At 38.0% G+C, this 14,143-nt stretch overlaps 1 protein-coding gene across 1 annotated transcript in view; it reads left to right on the top strand.

Moving 5' to 3' along the window:
* Window positions 1–14,143, top strand: part of EYS (eyes shut homolog) — a 1,269,973-nt gene that overhangs the window by 890,829 nt on the left and 365,001 nt on the right. The window contains exon 26 of the mRNA XM_075126509.1: window positions 3,376–3,605. Within this exon, the coding sequence (XP_074982610.1) occupies window positions 3,376–3,605 (230 nt within the window). The remainder of the gene's footprint in view (window positions 1–3,375; window positions 3,606–14,143) is intronic.

The following is a 14,143-nucleotide window of genomic DNA, read 5'->3' as shown; positions in this document are numbered from 1 at the left end:
GTCATCTCATTTATCCTTTTAAAATATTGGCACAACATGAGCTTTCTTCCAGTCTTCTGGAACTTTCCCAGTGTTCCATGATTTATAGAAAATCAATATCTATGGTCCAGTGAGTGCCGTAGACAACTCTTTTATAACTTGCATTTAAGAGTTATCTGGAACTGTTGATTTAAAAATATCTAACTTTAATAGCTATTGTTAACATCCTCATGAGAAGCTAGTGGAATAGGAAGAGTGTAATCATATGATGTAATTACATTATCTGTTTTGTTTTTTGCCAAATATAAAATAGAAATATTTATTGAATACCTCTACATTTTCTTCATTATTATTGATAATTCCACCATTTCCATATAGTAATGGACCAATAGCATTGTTAGGATTTTTGTTTCTAATATATTTATTATCCTTAACTCTACTAGCCATAGATGTCTCTCTGTATCCCTTGACTTCCCTTATCAATTTTCTACAATTCTTAGTTTCTGAGTTATAGTCATTATTATCAGCTTCCCCTTTCTTCCATTTGTTATACATTTTTATAGTTACCATCACTTCCCTTCTAAACCAGGTTGTTTATTTTTTTTAACCAGTACAGTCGTCTTCTTTGATTGTGGCTTCTTGGGGGACGTGTAGTAAAGTGTTCTTAAACAATTCCCAATTATCATTCACATTTTTCTGATTAAATGTACTTCTTGGCTGATTTGACTCATAATTGTTTTCAGCTTTGTGAAACGGATCCTTTTGAAGCACCAAGTATGCATTTTAATGATCTAGACTTTATTCTGTTTGCACTTTATAAATGTGATTGAGTCATGATCGCTTGTACCTAAGCTCCCATTATCTTTAGTTCTGTAATCCATTCTTCTTTAACAGTCAAGATGAGATTTAATAAAGAATTCCCTTCTGTTGAATGCAACACTTTTTGAAATAGAAAATTGTCATTATAATATTTAGAAATTCCAAATGTTTTAGTACTTGCAGCATGAGACCTCCAGCATTTGTCACTCAATTTGAAGTCCCCCATGATCATGCATCTTTTTATCCTACACATTATAGATGGGTGTGTAAGGAGATGGTCATTCTGTTCCCTATGATTTGGTGTACTGTAGTACACACCAATACCCCATCTTGTGATTTACTTGTTAGGATGTTGATCCATAAGCAATCAAGATAATTTTCTTATCTATCAGTAACTCAGAAACAGATAATGTCATTGACATAGAATGCCACTCCTCCCTTTGCCCACTTGATTGTTCCTACTTAAGTTAGAACCATTGATTTTAACATTCCAATCATGGAAATCACCCTAGTACATTATAGTAATACCAAATAGACTGAATTTCTGTCTTGGCTCCTGGAAGGCTTCTGAAGTCAATGGGCAAGAGTCCATTGGTGATTGTTCACATTGACACTAATGGTGCTGCATCACAGGATATCTCACAGATAATAGATGACTTCAGGGAAATTATAAGTGTGCTGAAAAAGAATGTTGTCCAAGCAATTGTCTCTGAGATCCATCCTGTCCCACTAATGAGGGAAGATAGATTCTGAAAGTGAACTGCTGGATAAGTCAAAGCTGTATGGTTTTGTTTTTTTCTGGACTATTGGTTCACTTTCTTTGGGGAGAAGAGGATGTGTAGATTGGATATCCTTCCCTGAAATATAAGGGGAACCAAACTCCTCAGGAACAGGCTGGCTGCGTAGTCAGGAGGTCATTAAACTTATAACAAAAGGGGAGGGTAAAAAGAGGGAAGATATGAGCATTCATTTAGCACAGAATGGACATGTTGAGAGTGAAATTAATCAAGGAACCAAAGGAAAAGAAGGGAAGAAATTATTTAATTGTCTGGACACCCATCATAACAGCCTGGGTAACAAACAAGAGGACTTGGTCTGAGCTACCATCCACAGGTGTTTCCTGTACATCACTACTTTCCCTTGGACCAGCTGGATCTTGAGAGGTGTCTTTCACATTTTTCACATTAATGATCAGTTGGAAACTTCTAGCTGTATGGAATTTCTTTTGGGCCTCTTCTGTCTGTTGCCCACAGACTGTCCATCCTACATGTCTCCAGAATGCTGTTGTGACCTCTTCTGCTGATTATGAATTGCCAGCCCTCCTCTCTGAATTTGTCTCTCACCAGTTCCTTAGTGGCCAGCTCCTTCTTTTCTTGAACCTGGGGTATTTATGTTTCCCGGACCTGGTTGTCTAGGAACTCCTAAACTTCTCTGATTCTCAGTAGTGTCTCTGCTTGCCCCTGGAATCCAAAAATCTTCCCCCAGTATAGCAACCAACTTCCACTTCATATGCTGGAAGTCCCTTCTGGCTTCAGGCAGGAAAGAAAATATGGCACATCCGCTGCAAGATACCGTCATTTGTCAGTTAATGGCCATCTAGAAGTTGCATATAGAAAAGTTCCAGATTTTGCTTCAAAATGACTTTTCTTTTTGAAATTTAAGTTAATTTATCATTTAAAATGGGGGAGCAGGAGGGAAATGTCAACACTGAAAAGGAAATCTTTCAGAATTATTGAAAAAAATGTTTCAATTGACCTGAATTTTTTTTATGCACATTTTTGAGATTTCCCTCTTTTGTCCCAATGCAGAACAGGATTTTGTTTTCAAAATCTCAAAAATTTTCAAATAAAAGATTTTCTTTCCACCTCTAGTATTTACCAGTGTACAGATATACACTGCACTAGGAGAGGATTTGATCATGGGATAATTTTAGAGTGTTCGTATCAAAACTTTAGTACAAGTAAAGTGACCATATCTGACATACTGTTAGTAGAACACTGCCACCTCTTTTAGACAGGTACTGTATTCCTGTGATATGATTATAACTTGTGCTTCAGTTTTACAGTGTTGGTGGGGAGAGGAGAGGTGTGTAGCTATGATGTGCTGTCTTTATAGGATTGAGAATTTCATGCAATAAATTTAAATAATTAGCACAACCCACCCTAAACTGTAAAAATTTGATATATAATTTTCTGTTTATTCATCACTACCTTGCTATGACCCTCAGATTTAGAGTTAATGACTGGTGTAAATTGTACTGAATGCAAGGAGAGCGAGGATCTCCTCCTGCCTGGGAGGAACTCACACATTCTTCCACTAGGAGCCCCCAGTGAATGCATAGGCAGTTGCCTTTCTTATTTATTTATTTCACTGCCTGCAGGATGGAGAGTTGACTTGGGAATTATTAATGCACATACAATTTTTATTTAAATAAAATACTCAGCCCCAAGTTTTTTAAAAAAATTAATCCAATTTTGTTTTTGTTTTTTTAACTTCATGCATGGACTTTTAGTATTGCTTGAAATTAGACTTCATTATGATTTCTTTGCTTTTAATCATTTGTTTGTATCCCTCCAGGCTTCCTCTTTCTACACACCTGTCAACAGATGTCCTTGCTGCTGCTTCTGATATGTCTGGACTTCTCAAGCCTGCTGAGCCTTCCTTGAGTTCTCCTGGGTTGCCATCAGTGTGTCAGAAGAGTTTGTGCCATAATGGAGGGACTTGTCATCACATCCATCTTTCTAGTGGGGCCGCATCATTTCAATGTGACTGCCCTCTACATTTCTCTGGGCGTTTCTGTGAAAAAGGTAGTTGTGCTTCATTCTTTCTATATTCATTTTTTAAGTGTCAGTATTCTGTTCCTTTTGAGCGGGAAAAAAGACAGAGAGAGGGATTTGCAAGCATTTTTTCCCAGCTTCTAATTTCATTCACTCTCAGTAAATCAGGAGTAAGATCCCTGGAATAAATGGAATTACATTCATGTGAAGCTCAGTATAGTGAAAACCAGAAGCAGGCACATTATCAAGAATTGCAGAATAGAATAAATAAAGTACACTGTGGAATGCCAACAGACAGTGAACACTACACCACCTTTGGAAGAGAAAAAAATGTTAGTCATGCAAAGTAAGATAAATGTTTATATCCCCTTAAAGACAGCGAGCTTTTCATTTCAACAGAATGCAATTGTTGCTCCCAATTTTTCTTAGGCTGGACAGTTTGACTATTCCTAAATTTCTGCCTGACTTCCCTTTAGCTGTATGGAACTACTGTTGACTTTTAAGAGACTTTTTTTCCCCTGCATTTTGTTTATACCCTTATTGAATTACTGCTGTATGTGGATGCTGATATTTCACAGACAGCTCAAAGCAGCATATTTTAGTTAGCTTTGATGTTCGATAAAAGGATTTCTCTGGATAACTTTGGTTTCCTTGTAAAAAATTATGAATGGTATAAGACAAACTGATCAGTAGCTATTCCCTTTTATGTTTGCAATCATAATACTTTTATGCTATTACTTCTCAAACTTCCTTTTCTTAATAAGTAGCATAGCAGGTTTAAAATATTGTTTTAACGTGTAAGGTATAATCACCTCTCAATGGTGGTGGATAATTCCCATTAGTACTAATGGGAATTACTTGTGCGTAGCTAAAGGATAATATGCCCCCATTATAATTAAAGCTCTAATATCATTCTAATAGACTTTCCATTGTATGAAATAGTACCATGCAACTAGAGCCAAAAATGCACTTTCCAGATTGTCAATATATCTGAAGATAATGGAACTAACCTGCATCACCTTGTATAACTGGCTGAAAGTAGGTCATTGTACTGTATGGGAAACCAATCAATGACTCTAAGTTAGAAAAAATGACTGCAGTGTGTGATGCCTTGGATTTCATAGAATATTTCATTACTTCTCATCTCTTTCCCAAGTTTGTAATAAACTAAATCATACTCAGATTTTTTTCAAATTGTTAGTGTTAAAACTGAACTTTGGGAATATATCCCACACATCTGTTATCTAGAATTACCTTGTATAATTGTTTCTGAATTCATTAGTTATATAAGCTGTGCCGTAAACTACCTGACTAAAAAATGTTTGTTTCTCTAAGGAAGATCTTCAGACAGAACATGTTTTATGGCAATACAGAATCTTTCTAAGGGTTATTTCTTATGGTTATTTGAATTTTAGGGAGAGACTCACCCTCAGTGTTGCAGGGAGTGCAAATGTACCAGCAGGAGCTCCTACACCTCAGAGGGGACTCACATAGTGTTTGGCCTTTCTGGGGATCCTGACAGGAGCAGGCATCTTTAAAGTACAGCTGAAGTGCCATCATCATCTTGCTAGCAGGGCGTACACACGGTATATGCTGAATGAATGCATCTGCCTTGGCTAATGCCACCTGCTTCTGGGGCTGCATTGTCCAGTGCAGAGTCGAGTGGAAGTAGCTAATGCCTTGTGCTGAGGCCATCTCACCCACCAACTGCTCTTTCTGCCTCCAGGAGCCCTTTACTCTGGGTTACTTTGGTGAAAGCTGGTATAATAATTTATTATTATACCAGCTTTGAATCAAACTCTCTGGACCCAGTATTTCCATCATTAAAGTCAATGAGAGTTTTGCCCGAGGACTTTACTGGAAATCAGGTCAATTGACTATAGAAACTCTTTTTAAAAAATCATTCACAATTAAGATTTTGAAGTAAACCCTAAGAACAAATTCTGCCCTCATTTGCATCTTTGCATCTCCATTGGTGCAACACCATTGACTTCAGTGTATGTACAGGATGAATCAGTCTTTTTTATGTAAAGATGTCTCAAGGGAATCTCACATTTTTCTTCTGTGTGTTAAAGTACATGACTCAGTTCTCCTCTATTACATGTTTTGAAACTCAGTGCACAAGCATTGTTGTGAATAACAAATTAAAAGTATAGGAACTATTACAATAAGTGATAGGATTTAACCATTTATTTGGCAAAGTTACAGGATGTTCCATGCTTTGCACAAACTGAGTATTCTTCCTCCAAGAAGTGGCTGAACTATTAGATGTCATGGTTCTTTATGGTTTTGAATGAGGGGTAGGGAGATGGAAAGATGAGTTCTGTTTCTTCACAAAGAATCATACACTTAAACCATTCTCACCATGTCTTCAGCATATTAAACAGAACATATTAGTCAGCCCTCTTCTTACTGTACCTGTTGCATATAGACTGGTCAGGTTTTCAGGAAAGTTAACTCTAAGAAGATTTTTTGCTAAAAGTTGGTAACAAAACTTTTGAATACAATTAGGGTGTGCTGAATCCAAATATAGTTTTTCCCAAAATGTAGGTTGTATATAAAGGGCTCTACAAAGAGAACAAAATGACACATGGAAATTGCTGATGTGTCTCTTCATTTCCTTTTTGTTTAGGATTAACATACTTCAGTGGAATCTTAATGAGCTGTAGGATATAATACAAGTGATTAAATAATATGCACAACCTTTTATAAAGCTTTCGAATTGCAGTTTATTTGCAAGGGGTACTAGAAATATTTTAATATGTACACAACCATGAAAGTACATGTTTACCTAGCTCTTATAACATTAGCACTTTGAAACAAAAGTATACAAGCTGACTTAACAATCAGAAATAACACATAACCTGAAAACACTTATTCTTAAACAGGTGAAAATATATTTTGACTAAACATTAAGTAAACCTTTTACAAAATTCACACAAGTTAAGCACACATGTTAATGTTGTGTTTCAAGTCACAGTGGCAGATTAGGTTACTTATGACATATCTACTTATTTGATAATACTTAGTTCTTAAGGATAGTATCAGGTACATTGATACAAACTTGTTCCAATTCCCTACATTTCCATGCCCTTGTACAAACAAGTTGTGATGTGCTGCACCTACATTGCTGACTTCTGCAACCTGTTATGCAGCCACAGAATATTGTCTCCATATAGTCTGCTGGTATTGGTGACAATGACATGAGCTGTGCACCAGGCCTGTTTCCAATGCATTGTAATTTAAGGAGGAAGTATTGGATTTGGGCAGTGGCCCTGTTTCCTGACTAGTGCCTGCTAATGAGCTCTCTGCATGTGGAAGAAAAGAGCATCACTTGTTGAGGGCAGAGCGTCTAATGACCACATGCTTTGTTAGTGCTGTGGATCTCTGGCAAGCAGTACATCTTACAAATAAACTCTTCTGCACTTTTCATCTTCTCCGAGTCAAGGTCACCCTGTCCAAGGTGTGTTAGAAGCTGATTGTGTCATTGAAAAACTATCCATATGGTATTCTTGCTGTGTACAACAAAAAAAGAAGGAGCCTCACAACCAGTCAGGGTACAAAATTGGAGCAGATTTTCCAGCACAGTGGGTCTATATTGTAGTTTCTCACAAATGTCATGAATTGGAAAGAACTTTCGTTCTTTTGATGTGCCAGCTTTCATCCAAAGCTGCAAGCAAAAAGAATAAGACTATCAGGGTCCCTGGCTGCAACAACCACACTGTCTGCATCACTCTGGACACAAGGTAAAATCATCTCGCATCTGCTTCTTTCTGATGAGTGAGCAGCTGATTGGTGCTTTGTCACTCAACTGCAAGTCAGCCAGCACTACTGTGTGAGTGACAAGGCCCATTCGGATGACTGGCACCCAGCCACATTCCAGTTTCATTGTATGCTGGCACAATTCAGGTTCAGATTTGGTTACACTGATATTAGTCTGTATACAGTGGCTGCAGTTGTGTTGATGGTATGTGGTGATGATGGTGGTAGTAATATTGTTTAATGCTTGTCTTGAATGGGATTTATACATTGATATGATATCACCAGAAATGGAACTGATCAATTACTACATTGCTCTGGGTCTGATTCTCTAGTAGACACAGCACAGAGGGATGGGTGCAGCCCAGAATCCCCATGTCACTATGCACTACAACCCCACTCCTAGCTCATCCAATACTAGGTTTGCAAGGGAGGCAATGTAAGGTCACTTACAGCAGCCCTACACTGTACATGTATAAGGGAAATTCTCCTCTGGCTACTTGTGTGTCCCCCTGCAATCAGCCTCTATATAATGCTGGAGGTTGAGAGTCATGTTCCTTTAAAATTACTAAATATTTTCAAGAATATATTCTTCTTTTCCATCCTAACATCCCTCAACTTTCCATCACTAACCAAGTCACAGTATTAGCAAGAAAATATCTAGTGTACTTAACTGGTATACTGCAGATTGAACATGCTAAAGAGCGTTATTATTTATCTGCTGGTCTTTTTACTCTGTTAGTATGAGAATTTCTTACACGTAGCTCAGCTTACATGTACATCAGTTGATTTTCCAGTGACAGTCACATATTTCTGACATCATATTGGCCCTTCCTCCTCTAGAGTGGAAGCCTGAGAATGTCATTATCTCTGTTACATGGTTCAGCTCAGTATATTAAATTATCTGCAATTACTGCTTTTTCTTAGTATGTCACTCTTTCTGTGACATACTAAAACAGCTTGTTCATCCCCTAAGAGAAAAAAATCAAGTCTAAAATGTTAATACTGAGATATTAAGGCCAACCTGATGGGTATAGCAGATATTCTGGGTAGGACTGAGCATGAACAGTAGTGGATAGATCCCATACATATTTCTACCAAACAGTTGGACACTTCAGAAATGTGTTTGAATGAGAATCTGTAAAATTCTGACTCTCTCTCTGTTTAGTTAAAGAAACACTGCATAATGTGTCAGATCCTCAGCTGGTGTAAATCAATGTAGCTATACTGAAGTCCAGTTCAATCTGAATTCAATCTTATATTAATCTCAATGGAGTTATGCTAGTTTACACCATCTGAGGATGTGGCCCTACATATATAAATGAAACCATTTTGGGCCTCATTTTCCTTTAAAACACTAACTCCTATTTTTTACTTCTATTGTGAAAGTAGACTACACTTCTAGAATAGTTGTCTGTTAGTGACTGGCTGCTAGAGGCTTTGTTTTAACAACTTTGACTTGAAATGCAGCACAGGGTTTCACAGAAGACTTGCTGCCAGTGTAAATTAAACATTTAGTGTTGAACAAACTAATGCTAAGTCATGTCATATGAAGAAGAGATCTTTAGGTATAGGGAATATAGTGAAGCATAATTCATAAAGCTAATAACTGACCAGTGTATACTGTGCCTTACTTTCTAATTTTTCTGTTCACCTTTACCCAATCCGTCAGTGTTATTTGCATGTAAAATAAACTTTGATTGCAATGTGAAATTCATTTATATTTTTCACCATGAAGTTATGACTTAATTTATATTTAGTTAAACTGTTCTGCTTCTTCATGATGTCCCTATGCTTCAGTGGAGAAAACATTAGGATACATATACTTGCTTTGTTTTAGTGACTGCATGTAAGCAGATGGCTGTCTACTACTCTAAAGTTCGTAGTGACAGATTTAGAATATCAGTGCCTTGTGCTGGAGAAAAGTGTATGTCTCTGACAATTAATTATAGGATTAACATTTTTATGTCCCCAACATTTTTTAGTATTCTATAAAAGTTTTACAAATAGTGCAATAAAAGACTATTTAAATGCCATACATTAGAACTAGGAAATCTTTTGTTTAATTTGATATCTTGCCTGTGTATATTCTGTACATGCTTAAAGGTCAACTCCATTTGCAAAACTAGGCATAAAATGGGAGGCAGTTGAATCAGATCTGTATCTTGATACAGACCTGTCTGGAGATTTTTCTATATTTATACCAGAGCTCAGATGTATTTAAGGTGGACATTGTCAAATTCCTGATTTGTTAATTAATAGTTGATAGTATCAGACTGAACATTAAATCACTGTTTGACTAGCAGCTTTTGTAGAAACTAATTCTAACTTATGACTTCTATTTGAATCTTTGACTAACATCATTGTCTTGACATTTCTTCCTTGCCTTTATTCATCTTTCCAAGATTAAAACATGAAGATAAATATACCAGGGTCTGATCCTGTGAAGTACTGATTTCAATCAGAATTGTAAGCACACAGCATCAGGCCCGTAATAAGACATGTAAGGTCTGTACTAAGCAGTCTCTCTCTATTAGTTGTGTTAAAAAATACATGTTCTTTAAAAAAATACGGTAATATATTCAATATTTTCCCTAAGCTAGAGCCAGTGTCAAGAGAAGCAAAGGAAGAGAGAGAAGCTTGGGAGGATGGTACTTTTCAGCAGATTTATTCATTCATTGATTTTTATAAAATGAATGAATAAATGAAGTCCCTTGATTTGAGTCTGGTCTTTGGAAAAGCAATAAGACCAGTTAATAAAATGACACCCTGCCTCTTCCCCCCCCACCCCCCACATGCTCTTGAAACACTGTTTGCTCCTTGGAAGATGAATTTAAGGCTGTTCCCCTTGTTAAGGACAAATTAGGACATAGTTATAAATTATGTATCTGGTTGTTCATATACTGGCTATTATTATGCCAGTTGCTATCCTAACAGTTTTAGGAATGGTACATAGGGAGAACTTAGACATTCCAGTAGAGTTTATTTGATACTACAATAAACAACAGAAATGCTATTGTGAGTAAAGGGGGGGGGTGTTTGTGGGTGTGTGTCTGCATGCGTGTGTATATGTATAAAGGTATGCAAATAGCTTTAACTTTCTCCATTGCTCTTTCATTCATCAATGTAATCTTGCATTTTGATGTAAGTCTAGACAAACATTGCAAAGCTTAATGTGTTAACACTTCTTAAAATCTTATTGCACTGTGGCAGAAAGTAATGACATGGTCATATACAGAGATAGCAGAGGAAAAATATTTTTGTCACTGTCTTGATATGGACTTTGTGGTTACAGATTTTCATCAGCATCTGAAGTGCAGTGAAATAACACCACTAGATGTACTAAATAAAATCTGTCTGTTGATTATACCTTCACTGTTTACACACAATTGACCAAATTCTGCCTATGGCTATACAACTGCAGCTCCCATTGATGTCAATGGTAATAGTGTATGTATAACAAAGTGTAAAACATTCAGTCTGATTAGCCAGGACAACGCTGGTTTAATATTATTATCCATTTAATTGTTTGTTAGTTCTCATGCTTAGATCAGCCCCCAGAAGTTCATTTGTCTTAACATGACTCTGTAGCAGCCATTTAGATTATTTCTGACCTTTTGCAGTCTGTCCCTCCTTGCCCACTTATTGAACCTTCCCTTTCCTTTCCTGCATATCAATCTAGCTCCCTCCCCTCTTGTTTTATAAAATTATCTTGAGTGGTGTTTCTCATCTGCTTCCTCTCTACCTTACTTATCAGTTTCCTTCTTAGAAGAGAGAATTCAGGGAATTATGGCAGCCAACACAATATATATATATATATTGTGACAAAGTTCCTGCTCTATTTTGATGGGTCTTGCGCTTATTGACGGATTTGCTTGCCTTGGAGCTTCACGGCAGCCCTCAAATTAGCCTTCCTTAATTGATTCTAGCAGCTTCATGATTGGCTGCAGGTGTTCTAATCAGCCTGTCTTAATTGTCTCCAGAAGGTTCCTGATTGTTCTGGAACCTTCCCTGTTACCTTACCCAGGGAAAAGGGACCTACTTAGCCTGGGGCTAATATATCTGCCTATATTGTAAGTGCAGGAGTAACTAGGAAGAGGCTGATGCCAGAGTAAGTAAATGGAAATTCAGAGGCTATCTGGCGTGTACATAGATTAGATTAAAAAAAAAGTACCCAGCTTGAAGTGTTACTTTTTTTGTTTAGGTCTGGACCAGGTGTCAAGCTTGCCTAAGGGTTTCAAATAGTTGTATGTGGTGTTCTTGTAGCTGTGTTGGTCCCAGACAAGGTGGGTGAGGTAATATCTTTTATTGGGCCAACTTCTGTTGGTGAGAGGGACAAGCTTTTGAGCCACACAGAGCTCTTCTTCAGGTCTAGGAAAGGTATTCAGAGTGTGATAGCTAAATACAAAGTGGAACAGATTGTTTAGCGTAAATTATTGTTCAGGATTACTTTTGCTAAACAATCTATTCTACCTTTTATTTAGCTGTCACACTCTGAGTACATCTGAGACACTCTGAATACACTTTGAGGGTCCCAGACTCTAGGGAGCCTGAGCCCAAACATCTACACCACAGTTAAACAGCCCCATAGCCTGAGCTCTGCAAGCTGAGTCAGCTGACACGCCCAGCTGTAGGTGTTTAATTGCAGTGTAGACATATCCTAAGGGTTTCAAAGTGAATTACGGTAATTGTTGGAATCTTTGCCACAGGCAAAAAAAGCAGCAAAGGAGCTCTGCTTTTATCCTGCCACTTTCTGCCTACCTCTCTCACCACACAAACCTACAGAACTCTCCTTAGTATTTGGGATTTTGGAAATTGCAGAGCTAAACTTATTACAGCTTGTTCCTATGAGAAACTGACTGCAAATCACATGTTGGCTCTCTTTCTCAAAGCAGTTAGGTTCAGCCAATCAGAAGTCCAGAAGGTAGTTCATGTGACTTCCTCCAGATGCTTCTGGCACAAAGCTTCATAACAAATCCAAGAAATTCAAGGTCTCGACTGCTCTCATTTTTAACAAAAGGCTTGTAGGCCTAATGGATATTTTGTATAAAACCCAGCTACTTTCATTTCCATATGTGAATCTCAAATGAGAGAAATTTTACAGTGAAATTAATATCTTAGGTATGTATATAGCCCTATTACTGTAGTAGCCAAGCACCTCACAACATGTAATGCGTTTATCCTCACAATACCCCTATGGAATAGGGAAATACCTATTACCCATTTCACAGATGGCAAACTGAGATACAGAGACAGTAAGTCACACAAGAAATCTGTGGTAGAGCAAGACATTGAATCTGATCTCTGAGGTCCCAAGCTGGCACCTTTACTACTGAACTAGCCTAAACTTTATAATGTGTTCACACAGATCTCTTGTTACCATTGTAAATGCAGCTGGTTACAATGTTGAGCATTCCAAGATTTGTGTGGACAGATTCAACCCTAGTGTGTAAACCCTAGAAGTTGATGGAGATAAGATGTGTATGATTCTGAAAGGGTTAAAGTGGGCCTGAGAGGCCAGTTAACCTACTTGTCTGAATATTGAGTCTGTGCCAGCCCTAATTAAAGATGATTCCCAGTTGGAGGTGAAACTGAGTGGTCAGTGTAAAGGAAGGAAGTCTATGCAGCCTCCTTCTGCTCCAGAGAGAGTGAAGAATTCTGTAGTCCCTCTCTGGGACTAGAGGAGAGAAATTGGGATGGTCAAGGAAGAATCCCAGAGGAAAGATTGGTTCTGGGATCCCCTCCTAAATACAGAAGTCTGGGAGAAGTTAGCAGAGACAAGGAGCAGCCACTGGCTCCTGTGGTGAGGAACAATGACAAAAGAGCAGGATCTGGTCTTACAGGGAGAGAGCTCTGGGAGGCCTTCAGTGAAGGAACAGATTCCAAGGGCACCCTGCAAGTCCTGGTCCTGAAAGTAGGGTGAATGTAAAGGAGGAGAGGTGTGCTTGGTAGGAAGAAGTCCAGAGAGGTGGCAGCAAGGAGTCTGACAGAGTGAATCTTGACTGTCTGTCCTAGGATCATTGGTTCCCCTCCCACCCATGGTAAGATGGCTTGAAGTCCCTGAGAAGGGGATACAGATTACTGGTAAAGGGTGTATGGACCACTGGACCAAGCATCACAGGCAGCAGATTGGACAGTGAGATTGGCATTTGTGTTTGACTTTCTGTTACCTCAGGAGGGGTAGGACTAAACACAACCTCAGTAGAGGGTTGAGTCTCAAGAGGAGGCAGATCACCACAGTGCCAGAGCAGTCATTGGAAGGGGAGCGCTAGAGGAGGAGAGTGTATACACCATATACAGCTGTAAGGGGCACTTTAGTAGTGAGTGAACTTTTCTACACATGGGATTAATGTGACCCATAGTCTGTATATATCTTTCTTGTGCTATGTACAATTTGCTATGGTTTTTGTTATGTGAATAAATTGCATTGATTTTTTCCCCACTAATAAATGCAGAAATGCCGGAGGGAAGATAGTAGAGCGTAATGTCTATGAAGTGGTAGAGGGAAAAGTAAAATTACACAGAGCGGGTCTTCACCTTTCAGGAGCACAATCAACATGATGTACACATTGTGTCTGTGCTCACAGTGAAAATAATATTTCCATGCTTACTTATATAAAATGTACTTCTTAGAAATAAGCATGGAAATATTATCTTTACTCTGTATGTGTGTGTGTGTGTGTGTGTGTATGTATATATATAAATAGATATAATTTCAAATGACGTCGATATCTAAACACCTTCAGCAGTAATTGAAGACCTTTAACACATTTATTTATTTAAATAATTTGCCTACTCTGCCGCCCAGA

The sequence above is a fragment of the Caretta caretta genome, chromosome 3 (genome assembly GCF_965140235.1).
Source record: "Caretta caretta isolate rCarCar2 chromosome 3, rCarCar1.hap1, whole genome shotgun sequence".
Taxonomy (NCBI): domain Eukaryota; kingdom Metazoa; phylum Chordata; order Testudines; family Cheloniidae; genus Caretta; species Caretta caretta.
The sequence above is the reverse complement of the archived record's forward strand: the minus strand, read 5'-3'. Positions and strand labels throughout refer to the sequence as shown.